Source organism: Python bivittatus, unplaced genomic scaffold (assembly GCF_059951505.1).
Source record: "Python bivittatus isolate LINGU-HERP-01145 unplaced genomic scaffold, Pbiv_v1 ctg000440_np1212, whole genome shotgun sequence".
Lineage (NCBI taxonomy): Eukaryota > Metazoa > Chordata > Lepidosauria > Squamata > Pythonidae > Python > Python bivittatus.
The window spans coordinates 6525780-6541906 of NW_028277063.1; the positions used below are offsets into that span (position 1 = coordinate 6525780).

The 16127-nt window shown below is 42.0% G+C and overlaps 1 protein-coding gene across 1 annotated transcript; it reads left to right on the forward strand.

Moving 5' to 3' along the window:
• The first annotated feature begins 7386 nt into the window (after positions 1-7386).
• Positions 7387-12229, forward strand: LOC103049384 (sulfotransferase 1C2-like). Its single transcript, XM_007421425.4, has 7 exons — positions 7387-7755; positions 7890-8018; positions 8112-8209; positions 8867-8993; positions 9418-9512; positions 10334-10514; positions 12036-12229. The coding sequence occupies exons 1-7, from the start codon at positions 7584-7586 to the stop codon at positions 12146-12148; spliced, it is 915 nt and encodes a 304-aa protein (XP_007421487.2). The 5' UTR covers positions 7387-7583; the 3' UTR covers positions 12149-12229.
• The last annotated feature ends 3898 nt before the right edge of the window (positions 12230-16127 follow it).

Here is a 16127-nt window from a genome sequence, read left to right on the forward strand (position 1 = left end):
TGAGTGTTTAACAAAAAGCTATTTTCCAGAATTTTTTGTCTGGGATTCAGTGGAAAACAAACTAATGTTGTCTGAACATAGAAAGTTGTAATTTACTTAGTTGAACAGATGGTTGAGGCTTTACCTCCAGCTGAAGGTATTGTAGAAGATTGGAAGGCAGTCCTCAGAACAGCTGAAATGGAAAATGTAGATGAACTCTGTGCTTGGTTGAAGCAGTGGCCTGACCTTCCACTCCCAAGATAAATACACCTCTGGCCTTTCATAAAATCTACAATAAAAAGATAGCAGTCCTTTTGCCTATGTCCAATAAAACAAGGCAGTAAGCAACAAGTGTGAATTATATGGGCCTTTCAACATTCCACATATTCTTACTACTTTTTTTATTACTAGGGAATGTTTGCGAAATGGAATCCGTAGGTTTGCTATTTATTATTTCTACCAGGATGGGGAAGAAAAGAACTAGTCTTAAATCATTTCAAACATTCTCATCACACTATGTTCAAGGCAGCCTTCCTCAACATAATGCCCTTCATATGTGGTGACTACAACTCCCAGAATTCCCTGCCTGGCATCCAGAAGGGGCATATATAAGAGTTACCTAACAACTCTACAATTATTCTGGGGAGATATCATCCATCACAGTAGGATTCCCAACCTAGTGGGCTCCATTGCCTTTTAGTCTTTTAAACCAGTGTTTCTCAACCTCAGCAACTTTAAGATGTGTAGACTTCAACTCCCAGAATTCCCCAGGCAGCATATGGAAATTGAATTTCTTTTGAAAATAAATTACACATACCGGTCAATTTTAGATATTTTTATTAGAATATGTGTTTTTGTAAAATTTTCTGGGTTGGTTTTGCTCTTGAGTTTTCCTTTGTAAAGCAAAGTGATAAACATGAACAATTAATTAATTTATTATAAATTAATTATAATATTTATATTTATTTATTGTTTTAATGTGTTGTCAGCCGTCCAGAGTCCCCCATTAATTAATTAATTAATTAAATTTTGTTATCCTTATGACCTCTTTAAGATTTGCTCCTTTTTCAGGTTTGTCATTTATTTTTTCCAGGAAAATATGGTCACCGTAGGTATTAGTGGCTTGCTGGTCAAGGACAAGACAGGGTGACAGTGGCCCTCCTGGCTGTGAACTGTCAGCAACTGCCCAACTGTGCTGGGCCCTGATGCCAACTCTCTCCATGTGTACATCACGTCATGCTAACATGTCTCTTAAAAATATGATTGTGGTATCCAGAAGTCCATATAAGCAAAACGACCTCATCTCAAGGACGGCAATGGAGCATCCTTTCGTGTTTTTTGAACTACAAAGAGCAGGTTCAGAGAAACAACAAATGTCAGATGTCTTTACTTCTGATGCACAATTCCCCATCTAGTCAGAAAAGAAAGTGGAAGAGTATATCCTGTAAGACATCTGGTCTAAAGCTATTTCTTTTCTTTAAACACCCAAATGAATGTTCTTTTATTGCAGGGGTTTCTAAATTTTTGCCATCACACCTCTCTTTAGTGTAGCCTTAAGGTACACCTCTCCCCTAAAAATTGAAACACCAAACTGAACACAAATGAATGATGAATACAATCCAATGAAACTTTATTTTTTAATAAAGACAAAAAATTAAAAAAGCAAAGTTTGTACCTCCTCCAGCACCATGTTACTCACTTGAAACTAGTATTTTGGGAAAGGTGAACTTATTGTAACAGTGTACAACTAAAAAGTTCTTCATCACACTTCCCCTGGACTCTGTCTGCACCTCCCCAAACTCAGTTTGGGAAACCTTGTTTTATTGGCTAAATCCATCAAAAGATGCAGAGAATGATTCAAGAGAGTTTATTTATTCCACAGTTCAAAAGATGTCTGTAGATGCTGTGAGATACGTAGTAAGAAAGTGGCTGGGTTTTTGCACTGCGGTGAGCTGTAATGCATGGCTTCTGTGTTTGGATTTCTCATTATGGTGACATTCATCTACTTTGGTTTATAAGCCATGAATTGGTGAGTTGCACAAACCTAGTAAATTGGAGTTTATTCAACAAACCATGGCTCAACAAACTTTGATTTTGTGTGAAAGGTGCACCCAAACATTCTGGAACTATTATGTCTTTCCCTCTTTAACAGAAACATGAACCAGTTTGGTGTAGTGGTTAAGGTGCTGGACTAGTAACCAGGAGACTGTGAGTTCTAAGCCTCCTTAGATGTGAAGGTCGGCTGGGTGACTTTGGGCCAGTCACTTTCTCTTAGCCCAACCCACTTCACAGGATTGTTATTGTGGGGAAAATAGGAAGTAGGAGCGTTATGTATGTCACTTTCAGTTGTACAAATAAAGGCAGGATACCAATTTAAGAATGAATGAATGAATGAATGAATGAATGAATGAATGAATGAATGAATGAATGAATGACTGACTGACTGACTTAAAATAAAGGCATCACCTGAAAATAACCTGAATCTCCTTTGTCCATTTGTTTGAAGCTTTCATGCTCAGCCCATTTTATTTTAAAAATTACACAGGGGAGGACAATGGAATCTACCACTTAGTTCTTTATTAACAAGAAATGAAACTGTTATCCACATTAGAAGCTGAAAACTTTTGTTTAAACCATTTCCAACACTTCTAAAGTCACCTCTGATCTATCACCTAAAGTGTTCCAGAGAACATCACAGCAAAGCAAGAATCTGACCTCTGGATTCTCTTATTCAAGGCCAACATTATCTATTACACAACAGGGTTGTCCTCACATTAGCACACAGAAATTGCCAGAGCGGCTTTGATCTGATAATGGACAGGCTTTGGATGTATGACCTGTTTGCTGTGTAAATTATCCACATCACCTGGAGAGGTTCCAGCTCTGCGTAAGCGGCTACAATGAACATGCGGTCGTCCATCTGGTCAGTGAAGCAGGTCAGCAATTGCTGCAATGGACACATTGCACCTTGACGTATTCTTAAAATCTTGAGGGCAGAATTGGAAGTGGGACTTAATAATGTCTTCAAACCCATACATTACACTGTTTTTGCATCACGATGAATCAAGTAAAAGTCAGAATAAGGGGTCTTCCTCATGGCCAAGTCAAAGCATTTTCCACCGGTTCTTGAGCTGACAGAAAACTCTACTTGCTTAAAATTTGCCACCCCCATTGGCCATCCTGGCCCAGGTATGGTGCTGGCAAAATCTTTATTTATCATCAGGTTTGGTGAATTCTCTTGGCGTTGCTTTCCTCCTCTCCAACCACCCATTACCACTCCATGGAAAAACATCCACCAGATATTTTCTTTAACATGGGTTAGGACTAGGGTTGGGGGTGATTTATCGGGTGGGGGAGGGCTGCGCAATAAAGAAAAACAGGCTTTCCTGCTTTAGGAGGCAGCCCTCTCTTATCCCATGGAGCGACTGCCTCAGTATCAGGTTTTAACAGGCAATTAAACCATTAAGTTTAGTCATGTGTTAAAATTAACCATCAGTTGTAGCACTTTGGTTAGTGGATTCCTGCCAGGTGGTGATGGCAGAAAAGAAGGAGGATGTAAAGCTAGGGGGTTTAATCAAACCCTAAATATTTAAATAATGCTAAATATATCCTGTATTCCTTAAATCACAATATCACCATCCATCCCTTTATAGCCAAGATAGAGATTGGCAGTGGGAACAACACTTTTTATGCTGCTATTGTCTGAGGATTTGAAGGTGAACAGAGGTCACTGATGCTCAGCATTACACAATTATGACGTTTATGCTGGTAGACAGACTTTAGGGTGTAAATGCATGTAAAAGGGGGCAGGGCTTCAATCACACAGTTGATCCATTATCTTGGCTCTTTGTCCCCTCCCCTGAATGCCCCTGATCCTGTCAATGGTTCACAAAATTATCTGCACTCCAGGTAGGATCCAAGAATCAATAAAACATTTAACCACTAAGAACCTGGATCAGCAATAGCCTAATGGGCAAGAAGAGTATCTGGAAGCTTTAGCTGGTGCAAAATGCAGCAGCGTGGAAAGTTATGTGTGCCCCTCGAAGGGTACATGTTACACCTCTGCTCTGCGAGCTCCATTGGTCGCCAGTTTGCTTCCAGGTCCAATTCAAGGTGGTGTTTTTGACCTTTCAAGTCCTTCATGGCATGGGGCCGGGTTGTTTGAGGGACCGCCTCTCCCTGATTACATCTGCCTGTCCCATCAGGTCTGGCAGAGAGGTTTTGCTGCGGGTCCCACCTGCCAGGGAATTTCATTTGGTGGGTCCCAGGAGGTGGGCCTTCTCTGCCGTGGTGCCTGCCTTGTGGAATCTTCTCACTTCCCCCGGCAGTGAGATTAGCTCCGTCCCTCTTAACATTCCGCAAGTCCCTCAAGACCTGGCTATGGGATCAGGCCTGGGGGTCCCAGGGGACCGGGGAGATTTTGCAATGGCTCCCTTACTACGGTTAACATTATCCTCTTCTGTTTTGTGTGTTCTTTGTAGTTGTTATGGTTTTAATGATTGTTTTATATGTATTTATTGAGTTTTTTTAATTGAGTGTTGTATGCTGCCCAGAGTCACTCTCTTGTGAGATGGTGTGATGCAATGTGAGGGTGACCTTGGAAGACGGGGCAGGGAGGAAGAGATGTCACCTAGGGAATGATCAGATAAAAGAGAAGTTACAAGTGTATATGTGAGTGTTTTCTATTGCCTCTATTCTATTCAATTGCTATTATTTCTATATTACTACACTAATCCCTATTACTGTAACAGTTACAATTACTATACTCTATTACTATTTAATTACTATTACAATATTTCCTCTATACTGTACTCAATTGTATAACTGTTCTATTATTAGTACAACAATTCCTCTTTACTATTACTATACTACACTCTGTAGCAAAACTATTATATAACAATGTTTTTGTCAAGTTCAGCCCAAAGAACTCCAAGAGACAATGCAAATACAGTTCTGTTGCGTTTATTAGCTTCAACCTCCAGACAGAAATCTCCCCAGACTGGACCCTAGTTCCCAAGCCAGCCAGCCAGGCACAACACTGTGAATTCCTTAGGGAGGTGCCAGCCTCATCTTCTTGAACTTCCCACACTCCTGTTGGGGGCTAAGAACACGCTTATCTCCCTGAGCCTGGGCTTCATAAGTCCATTCCATCACAGTTTTCTTCTTACAAACGCTGCTGTGCCTTAATTCCTCCCTCTGGATTTTCTTCTGCTTTTTTCTTCTCTGTTACTGGCCAGCATGTAGAGCAGGGTTCCTCAACCTTGGCAACTTTAAGACGGGTGGACTTCAACTCCCAGAATTCCCCAGCCAGCAATTCTGGGAGTTGAAGTCCACCCATCTTAAAGTTGCCAAGGTTGAGGAACCCTGATGTAGAGTACTTGCAACTTTCCATGTTGTGCTTTTATATTTGCACTTTTCCTTGCTGGGTCTCTGTATTTCTTTTTCCTCTAGACCATTCACTCCCTTTGCATTTGTACTGCAATCTGGGACTCTGAAACTTTCCCAGGTCCATATTTGTGAGAATTTCTTGCCTTCCTCCATCTTCTCCTTCTGGAATTCCCTTGTAAATTTCACAGGTCACCTTACCAGGGTATCTATTCTTAACCCAGTGTCTAGTCTAGTGTTTCTCAACCTTGGCAATTTTAAGATATGGGGACTTCAACTCCCAGAATTCCCCAGCCAGGCAATTCTGGGAATTGAAGTCCACATGTCTTAAAGTTGCCAAGGTTGAGAAACACTAGTCATTTTCTACTGGTTTCCTTCCCTCTTGCTTATTTAAGCAGCCTGCAACAGACTTTTTCATTCCTCAAGAATGTTTCTCCTCTCTCTTCCACCCCACCATATATAGCTTGGGTTGCAACTGTTGGGAAACTGGCTGTAAAACTCCAGTGGTATGCCATTATCACATGCCATTTCACTAAGAGTGTGTAGGGAGAGAAGTTTTGACAGGGAGCCAGCCTTCTCTTAGTACCGCCAATTGAGGTTTCTGCAAGAAAGTCAGCCAAATGCACACAGCATATATTGGAGATAGCAATCTCCCCCTCCCCTTTTCAGGGTGCAAAAGAAGCAAAGGGTATTTTATTTACCATACTCCAAGAACTGCTTTAGCTCAGGGAGGGAAGCACTGAACTAAATAATATTTGTCATTTCCTACTAGTCAGCTGTAGGCAGCCCTGAGCATCTCATGGTGTTCCCAGCCTCTTCTCAGTGTTCTGGCATCAGCAGAAATGAAGACTATCACACAACTGACTTCAACGCATTTGGGGAGGGGGGGGGGACTGGGAAGTACAAATGACGCTATGTGAAGGTGTCCTGTGGAAAGCAGGGCCAGAATGAGCGGGTGTTTCTCCTTTCCTCCAGAGATCTAGATGTTCAGTGTTGCCACATCTGGACAAGAAGGTTTAAATCAGCTGCACCTTCTCCTTAATTGGAGTGCGTGGGCCCTAAAATGGACTAGAAACCAGCATATGTGCCGCGACGAAGGGGTTGAGCCAGAAAGGCTGCGGGGAAGCAGGAGAAAAGCCTCCAAGTGCAAAGACCGTGCCAAGCAAACTCAGAGGGCAATCAAAAGGGAACTGCAATTGTGAAGCAGGTTCCTCATGGGAAGATAAGCTGGGGCAGAGCCAAAGGACAGGCAGGGCCTGAACAACTTGCGCAGGGCTGGCCAACGGCACGCAATAGCCAGAGGAAATTCGACAAATCAACTCCAGAAAGAGAGGAGTGGGAGGGCTGAGGGGTGGAAGAAGACATGCTCCTAGACTACCATACGTGTCCTTAGAGAAGAAACAAAAAGGGCCTTCAGATATAAATGTGCTAGGTTTGGCTACAAGAGCTGAAGACGGGGAAAACAGAAAAACTCCAGACAGCTGCTAAACAGCAAAAAACGGGAACTATAGAATCAGGATATAGGGCATTAGGGATAAAAATTCATACATTAAATACATTAATATTTAATATTAATATTTGTTTAATATTAACACATTTAATTTAATATTAACATATAATTTAATATTAATAATATATAATTATATTAATTAATTAATAATAATTAATAATATATAATTATAATTTAATTTAATATTAACATAGTTGTTTTAAGAAGCATAGACTTATAGTGGTAAGAGAATCCTACCTTAAGATGGGCAGTAAGAAAATAAGAAATAGACACAGAGTTAGCTTTAAAAGTACAGATAGTGTGGTGTAGTGGTTAAAGCGCCGGACTAGAAACCGGGAGACCATGAATTCTGGTCTCCTTTAGGCGTAAAAGTTGGTTAGTTTCTTTGGACCAGTCACCCTCAGTCTCTCAGGTCCATCTCTCAGGACATCTCTCAGTCCAACCCACCTCACAGAGCTGTGAAGTAAGTTTATTTAGGAATACTTTCCCTGAGTCTCTACTGCCTGGGAACATGCACAGCCTAGCAAATTTCCAGCCCTTGCCGAAATCTCAGAGAGCAAGAGAGAAAGTAGGTGGAGAAAGAAAAGAATTTACATAGGGCAGGAAGAGAATGAGGCAGGATCTTTAAAAAGCTGGGATCCCAAACAAAAAGATTCAAGATCACATCTGTTGCAGGTCCACTCCCTTCTCCTGCCTTTTCTACCCAGTCATGAATCTTATAGCTGGACTGGAGGAGTTTGATCCTGGGTCACTCAAACGCTCAGAGCTGGTGGAAGTTGAAGGAGTCCCTTTACTTGATACAACTGCTGCCAACCAGGAGCTCTTAAGGAGTTTTAAAGCCCAGCCTGATGACCTTCTCATTTGCACTTATCCCAAAGCAGGTAAGTGGGGAGGAGATGTGGAAGACCATGTTGGAAGTTATGGGGAAGGAGGTACAAAGCTTGAAGTAGCAGACCAAGGAACAGGTACCAAATTTCAGGATCTCCCTATCTCTTCTCTACACTCCTCATACCAGGGACTACCTGGGTGCAAGAAATAGTGGACATGCTCCAGCATAGAGGAGACAAACAGAAATGTGCAAGGGCTCCCATGTATGAACGGATTCCCTTCATAGACTTGTTTCCTATAAAACCCATACCTTCAGGTGAGTAGCAGGGTACTGCTTCATGGGGGTGATGTGGAATGTTTTTCCTCACCATGAGCCTGAATTATGTCCTTCCCCCCACCGGTGTTGCAGGTTTGGAAATGGCAGAGGCAATGCCCTCCCCACGGACCCTGAAATCTCACCTCCCAGTCCAGCTTTTGCCACCCTCCTTCTGGGAACAGAATTGCAAGGTTAGAACAACTACAATATGGTTGATGGAGTGTCAGCCCTTCAAGGTAGACCAGACAAGGAAGCCAAGGTCATGCAGGCCAATACTACTTTTATTATAAGGTTATGGTAATCGAATCTTGCAAGTCTGAATGTGCTTCCCCTCTCCCTCCCTTTACCTTTGTGAGAACTAGAGAGGATCTCATCTGAGATGTTTTTTCAGGTTATAGTTCTCAGATTTCTTTTATCTGACCACTGTCTTCATAAAGAGTCTTCCTCCTGCTCCTCAAGGTTATTCCTTCTCCCCATTACATGGGAAGGCAAAGCTTAATTCTCACTTGAATTCAACCTTGGTACCCTTTTCAGCTTCCTAAATTAAACCTAGAGCTTATATGGTCATAGTATAGGAAGAGAGTGTGTAGGAGCATAAAGAATGAAAGTAGGTTGAACTTGGCAGATGAGAATTTGGAGCTTGGACAGATTAGGATAATTTATGTGCTGGAAAAGAGGCAGTGATAGGAATTATGTAAGGCAGAGCAAGGTGTGTGTGTGTATGATTTAATTATGTACCATCAAGTCAGTGTCAACTCTTAGAAACCACATAGATAGATGTGTGTACAGTGTGTGTGTGTATAAAAAGCTTGTCCTAAAGTCTTTATGGTTCTCTGTCCTTTCTGCAGATCATTTATGTAGCTAGGAATGTTAAGGACAACATGGTCTCCTACTTCCATTTTCACCGCATGAACCAGGGGATGCCAGAGCCAGGGAACTGGGACCAATTTTTAGAGAATTTCCTTATAGGAAGAAGTAAGTGGATGGTGGAGAAATAACAGGAATGGAAAGCAAATGGGAGCTGATTGTTTGCTGGTTTCCTAGCAAAAATATGTCGTCATGCCATCGCCATCATTTCATTTTCTGTGACCATCAAGGCTACAGAAAACATGAAGTATAGCCAACAAACTATTGACCAACCCCATCTAAAAGAAGTATGGATCACTCTATGTAGAGGATAATTTTGTGAATCTGAAAAAAACTCATTAATGATTTTCCCCGTAAATCTGAGAAGCTGTAGATCAACCTTCCCCCAAGAACTATAGTTCCCATCATTCCCAGCCAGGATAGTTCAATACCCATGAAAACCATTCTTTGGGGAAAGCTGGTAAAGGCTAGAGTTAAGAAGCAGAAAGAGTAGTGAGGTAAATTAGGCTGCTCTTCTTGTCATTTTTTGCAGTCACTTGGGGCTCTTGGTTTGACCATGTCCGAGGCTGGTGGGAGGCTAAGGACCGTCACCCGATTCTGTATCTCTTTTATGAAGACATGAAAGAGGTAAGCTGCTTCTGCGCGCGCACACACAGAGAGCCCATACGCACCAAGCAAATCTCAAACATGAGATGGTGGATCACAAATACACTATATCAAGCTCTAAGGACTAAGGAAAGCTCATTCTACACCGAAAGCTTATTTTAATTTATTTATTTTAAGAGAGTTATATGGCCACCCATCTTATGAGCCATAACTCTGGGCAGCTCACAGCAACAGTAACAAGAACATTAAAACAACAACCCCCCCCCCCCAAATTCCTGGTGCCCTAAACCAACACTCCCCAATATATAAGAAACCACAACCAGACTCACACCTGGGGGCGAGGGGGGGACACCAGCTTTTTAAGCCTTCCAGAAGGCTAGGAGGGTGGGGGACCTGCCAGATCTCAGGGGGAGGGTGTTCCACAGGGCAGGGGCTACTATGTACAAGGCATGTTTCCTACGTCCCACTAGAAAGGATCTGGAGTGCACCCAGCCTATCAGACATGGTGGATAGGCAGATATCCTCAGGGACAGGTGGTCCCACAGTTAAGCTACTCCTGTACCATGCAGAGTTTTAGAAATGATAACCAGCACCCTGAACTGCACCCAGAAAGAAACTGGAAGACAGTGCAGTGGTATAATATGGGCAAATATAGATAAAATACTAATGATTACAAGAGGAAATTTATACAAGATGCTCCAGGCGGGATACAAAATACTTGTTTTGTTGGGGCTCAGGGCTCAAGAGAGAGTTGTTCTGGATTGCTTCTGGAGAAAAGAACAAGCTCCATCTTCTAACCATTTCAATCAAGAAAGCCAGAATCCTCTCCATATTTGTCCTAGGATCCAGCCAGAGAAATCAAAAAAATTGCTCAATTCCTTGGTTTGGAACTTCCAAACCCACTTCTGAAGGAGATCATCGAGCATACAAAGTTTGAGACTATGAAAGACAACCCCATGGCCAATTATTGCACGTTGCCTGCCTTCATAATGGACCACAACTTGTCACCCTTCATGAGAAAAGGTGAGGATCAGAACTGAGGTTGAATTTTAATTAAATCTGATAGAAGGGGCTGATGAAGTTCTCAGGAATGGTGGTAGAAAAACAAACTAAGAAGCATCACTAACACTAGCATCAACTTCAGAAGCGTTCTACAGGAACACTGCAATTTGTACAATTTGGATGTTTGTGGTTATTTCAGACTGGAAAGATCCAGAATAGGGATTGGCTGTAGTGCTTTAGTGTGGTGTATTAAAAATGCCTCTAGAGGTACCTCGTAGGGTATGTCTTTGTTTTTACTTTTTAAACTTATCAGCATACATGGACAGGATGAATTTGCAGAGATGAGAGGGAACAGCTCTCTGTACATGCTTGGCAGGGCCTTTCCTTCTTACACATTTCACCATACGTGTTGTTTCAGCAACAGGAGGATGCAGCCATAGAGAGGAGGAAAGGGTGCTAAATAGATGGGAAGAATGGATGTGGATCATTTAAAGCATCAGAGTTTCAAGACAGAAATCTATTGGGCCTGCAAGAGGTTTTTTCCTAATTGGTCCATTAGATGGCAGTCACAGTTCGTGATTTCTTTTTCAGAAAAGAAGGTAGAAAGTTACATCTTTTGTTCTGAGACAGTAGCTAGGATGTGAGTACAGAAGCATCATATCCAAGACTGCCGGCACTAGCCTGTTCTCCTGTGCTTGTAAGAGGAAATCTTCTGTCCTCATAGAAGACAAGCTCCTTCACTACTTTATTTAGAGATTTCCAGTGGAGATGTGATATCAGTAAATTGGTCTTTCCGTTGACAGTTAGTTGGTACTCATTTCCCAATGATGAGGTCTTGATTTGCTGCTCTCCTCACATTAATTCTTAGATAATAGCAGTGTTGATTACCAATAAGGGAAAAAGAAAGAGAAATCCCTCTCAGCAGAGAAAATGTTTGAGCCTTTTCATGCTTAATTCACTAACATGGGAAGAAGTTTTAGAGGCAGAATCCAGAATGGCTTAGCCCTGAACCAACTCAGTATTTCTTTGACAATCTGTACTGACACGCAGATCCAATATTCTAATTGTAATCTCCCTCCCCACATACGCTCACTTTAATCTCTTTGGGGGTGGGTTGGTCCAGCAGCACTACCTGATCCAGAGGTTCCAGGTGTCTCCTGGAATGACTGTTTGGGATTGCAGGCTCAGCTGGCCCAGTCACAGAGCGATACAGGGCTGTGCAGAACTTTCTGTTAAATGTGTCTTTCAGCAGGAGCTCCAGAGGGCAGCTGAATAATCCCAGGCAATGATACAGCTGCTTTAAAGAGCCTATTTTTGCTTTCAAATTCAGTTGCACAGGTGTAACATATGCTCATTATCTGCAGTGCAAGTGGGATTCTATGGAGCAGGAAAATGGTAGAGCATTTAATATGGAGATGTTAACCCTAACTCTGAAAAAAAGGAAGGATGAAACCCACTGCTGGATTATTAAAATAGTTGGAAAAGAGCTCAGGAAACAGAAATGGCTGGTTTTTATTTTTCTTGATTGTTTCCCGCCTATAGGTACTGTAGGAGACTGGAAAGAGCATCTCACTGTGGCTCAAAGTGAAAAGATAGATGATCTCTGTTCTCAGTTACTAGCAGGCAGTGGCCTGGACTTCCGCATGGAGCTGTAAGTGTTCATCCTTGAGAAGAATGTTATTAACACCTGTCTGTATCACTTGCCTGCGTTCAGTAAAAAAGGCTATTGAAATACAGCTTAAGTCCATATACCTTTTTGTACCCCATACTGTCTTCGTACTTTGGGATGCCTTTCCTCCTAGCCCTGAAAAGTCCCACTTCCTCCCACAGAAGGAAGAAGTCAGGGAGGGAGCAGGTCTTTTATTGTCAGTTCTCTGACCTCCATGACCAGCAGCAAACTTCTTGTTCTCCTCTGCTTCCTTCTCTTTCCTCCTGCCACCCATGAATTAGATTCACCCCTCACCCCACAACTTACATGTTGCAGTGTTGAAGCTACAGGTTTTTCAACATATATTTAGCGGTCTTCCAAAAGATTGCTTGACACGTGCTACTTTGATGCCCCAGCAATACACTGGTGCAGCGCTGAACATATGCTCACAATATCCCATTCTCTGCCCCCCTCCACCGCTTCAGAACAGCAGGGCCAAAACCATGGGTGGGCGACTGTACTATGGGAAGATGGTTCCTCTGGGAGCAGCCTGCCTCTGCCAGCTAGCAAGATGACAAGCTGGATGCCTGTGTCTCACAGTCCGGAGCTGGTGTGTGGAGCTCTGGTTGGGCTCTTTTCCTCCCCTCCACAATCTCTCAGCTCTGCTTCTCAGCCGGTCTTGCAGCTCCAAGAATTGCAGTTTTCTCTCAGTGTCTGAAGATGACTACTTGCCTTTGGGTCAGAGGTTTCTCTATCCCACATCTCTGCTGCCTTCCTGGCTTGACTCCTGTCTTGACACACCCACGCACGTGCTTGCTTTGGGTTCCCTTTTACAGGATAAAACAAACTCTCCAATTAAGGAGAGGGTGGAGCTGTTTTAACCCTTCTTCCTCATTCTTGTAAAACTGTAGATAAGCAGCACCAAAACTCTGGATCCCAGGAGGGAAAAAAATGCTTACTCACTCTGATGGTGGGTTCACTATTACTTAACAGGGTATCTGTGTACTCCGGCAGAGGAGGTCTTACATAATGAATGTTACTTTGCAACTTGCTCGTTCCTCTAGAGCAGTGTTTCTCAACCTCGGCAACTTGTAAGAGGCAAGAGATCTGGGTGGGAAAGAAAGAAGCAGGGGGATATCTCATGTATGAGTTAGGAAAATGGGACCAGACTCTGGAGAGTCTCTTACAGGAAAGAGGGCGAGGAGGCTGTAAAAGTGTGGTTCTGCTTAGGATAGGGAATCAGGACCTCCATGTTCCATCACTAGCAGTTTGGGAGGGGGAATGCCACCTAAAAATTGGAATCCCTGGGGGAGGGGGTGGGAGATTTTGTGAACCACAGAACTCCTTATGCTTTTGCTTCCAACTTAAAAAAAAAAAAACTGTAGACAAGTTTAACCTAACCTTCAGGAACAGGCACCCCCAGAAATGTGAGGTGAGAGAGCAAATACCCATTTGAGACCAGAAGCTAGAAGAAAGAATGAGGCAAGAGTTTGGAGTGAATCACCCCTGCAATACTGATTGATGTTTCTGTAGCTGTTTCCTTCATTCCAATTTCTGTAACCACAGATAGTCATTGATCTTAATTAGCATAGCATATATATTCATCAAGTATACATGCATTGATTATTTCTGGTGCAACTTAAATACACTTTAGAGCATCAACTGAAGCTGACAGAAAATTTGCCCAAGGCAGAGAATAGGCAAGGATCTAGATATGCAAAGAAGGGAGCTGTGTGAGGAAATGGAATTGGGTGGAAAACTGAACATGAAGACTGATAAGGAGAACATGAAGACTGATAAGGAATGCTGAGGCTGCCAAGGAGACAACTGGAACCCTGACCGTTTTAGGAGAATGGCTTATTGTGTTAGCTAAAGGATTCACTGAAGTTACAAAAAACTTGTGATATAAGCATCATCAGATAAGTCTCAAGAAACTTAAGTTGACCAATATCGGGAGAGACTTTTGAGTTTGTCGGTGCACCACCAATGCTTTGATTGGTGAATCCACTATACTCTGAAGGAAGACATCCTCCGCAGGATAAGTGATGGTGCATATCAACCAGGAGTATTAATAAATAACAAATCTCTTTAATAAAATCAACCTGTGTGATAAACTGAGTGTCAGATTATTTAATAATCTTACTGATCATACAATGCAGCATCTCTGGCTTGTGTTGGGGAGAGTAGCAGTGAAAAATAAGGTCAGAAAAACAGAATCATGTCCTCACCTTGTCCATAACAATTCTGTGGTCAAGAACTTTTGCTTTATCCCAATTTTTAAGCAGGTTTTTGCCTGTGTGTGGGCCTTTTGGATCACAGTTTGCTTTTGCCTTCTTTTAGAACAAATTCTTCTTCTTGTGAACTCTTTTTCATTATTCACACCAATCATGGCTAGTTGTCCCAAAGTTAGGTTTTCAAAACTGGAGGTTTAGTTTTTGATCAGCTTAGAGCTTTATCCCTTTCCAAATTGGCCATTTTCTCACTGTAAAGTTATTTTATTTTTCTTATATTTTCCTTAGTTTAGGTTGCATTATTATTGTTTTAAAGTTTTTAAATGTCCCTGACTCACTCTTTATTGTAGACAATAAAGTCTACAATTAACCTTTGCGAGTATTCTGACACTGCCTACCTGTGTTTATATAGAGAGCATGTCGAAGTATGGGAAAGTCCTCACTTGGGTATGGCACAAGAGTGCCACCTAAATCATCTCGTCAATCGACCTCATGCTGACTGCCTGAATAGACAGGATTCACTTTTTCTTTTGCAAAAAAGCAAGCTGTTGCTGCGTAAACCCACTTATACGGTACAAAGGCTGCTGCCATCCACTGGACATCTGGATTTTTGCTGCCTGCAAATGGTTGGCCTACAAAAAGCACAGCTGGTGAAAACCAGATCATGCCTTCACAATTGGACCAAGGATTGTTAGGAAGCTGGTTTCAGCACCTAGATAATCCCTGATTTGATTGCTAGACCCAGGACATTGTACATAGAGCATGTTCTGTGATTCAGTGCCGCAATACCTAGTTTCCTTCAAAGAGGCAGGTTTTCAGTCCTCCTCCATAGGGTTGAAAGGATGAATGTTTGAAAGAGAAGAAGGAAGGGGGAGGAATATCCCAAAATGTGCTGAACCCCAAGAGCCTGTTCAAGTTAGTAATAAGTAACTAGTTCAGCTAACTCTAATGACTTTACTGGGAAATAAGAAACTAGTTCAGCTGACTCTAATGATTTTACTGGGAATTCTTTATGTGCAGTTTTTACCTTCCTTTGTTTTCCCTCCATTTCCCCAATCAACTCCTTTTTATGTCTAGAGATTTGGCTTTGTTGGTTCCATCAAGAAATGTATCTTTCAAACCTTCCTCTTACTCAACATTCAACAGCCACCCCTTGAATTTCAGGATTGGCAAAAGGTTTAAGTTCTGCATTTCTGGGCTTTCGGTAGGAAGACCCAAAGCACTTTCCCTTCTGTTGTTACTAGGGCTGGGCTGACTGGAAAAAGGGTTCAAAACTCTCACCCTGCCTCTGGACAGTCTTGGGTGCATCAAGAAATTCAGCCTGATTCATGGCAGCCTGTTGTAATTATTTTAAGGGGGCACCTTTGAAAGAGGAGCTCTGCCAGTAAGGCTTTAAAGCAGTTTTTTTCAAACCTGACAACTTTAAGATGTGTAGACTTTAGCTCCCAGAATTCCCCAGCCAGCATGGAATTATATCTCAAACAGCAAGATGGAAAGGGCAAGATGATATAACACCTTCTCATTGAGAATATTTAAACATTCATTGCATTGAGAATATTTAAATATTCATAGCAGACAGGGAATGAATACCAGCCAATTTATGAAAAGCAGGTACAATGCTTTTAAATTTTACATTAAAAGAAAATTTGAAATCAAATTATAGTGATTGTTTTTTTCGGAAAGGGAAATTAGAATTTTTCCCACGTTTGAAATTCTCACAGATCCATTCTGGTTTAAGGCATAAAATATTACTTT

Bases quoted from the DNA above. Each gene is read 5' to 3' on its own strand.
- LOC103049384 (XM_007421425.4), top strand. From the start codon at position 7,584: ATGAATCTTATAGCTGGACTGGAGGAGTTTGATCCTGGGTCACTCAAA. The intron at 7,756-7,889 runs GTAAGTGGGGAG...TCCTCATACCAG, and splicing joins TTGCACTTATCCCAAAGCAG to GGACTACCTGGGTGCAAGAA. The intron at 9,513-10,333 runs GTAAGCTGCTTC...TATTTGTCCTAG, and splicing joins TTTATGAAGACATGAAAGAG to GATCCAGCCAGAGAAATCAA.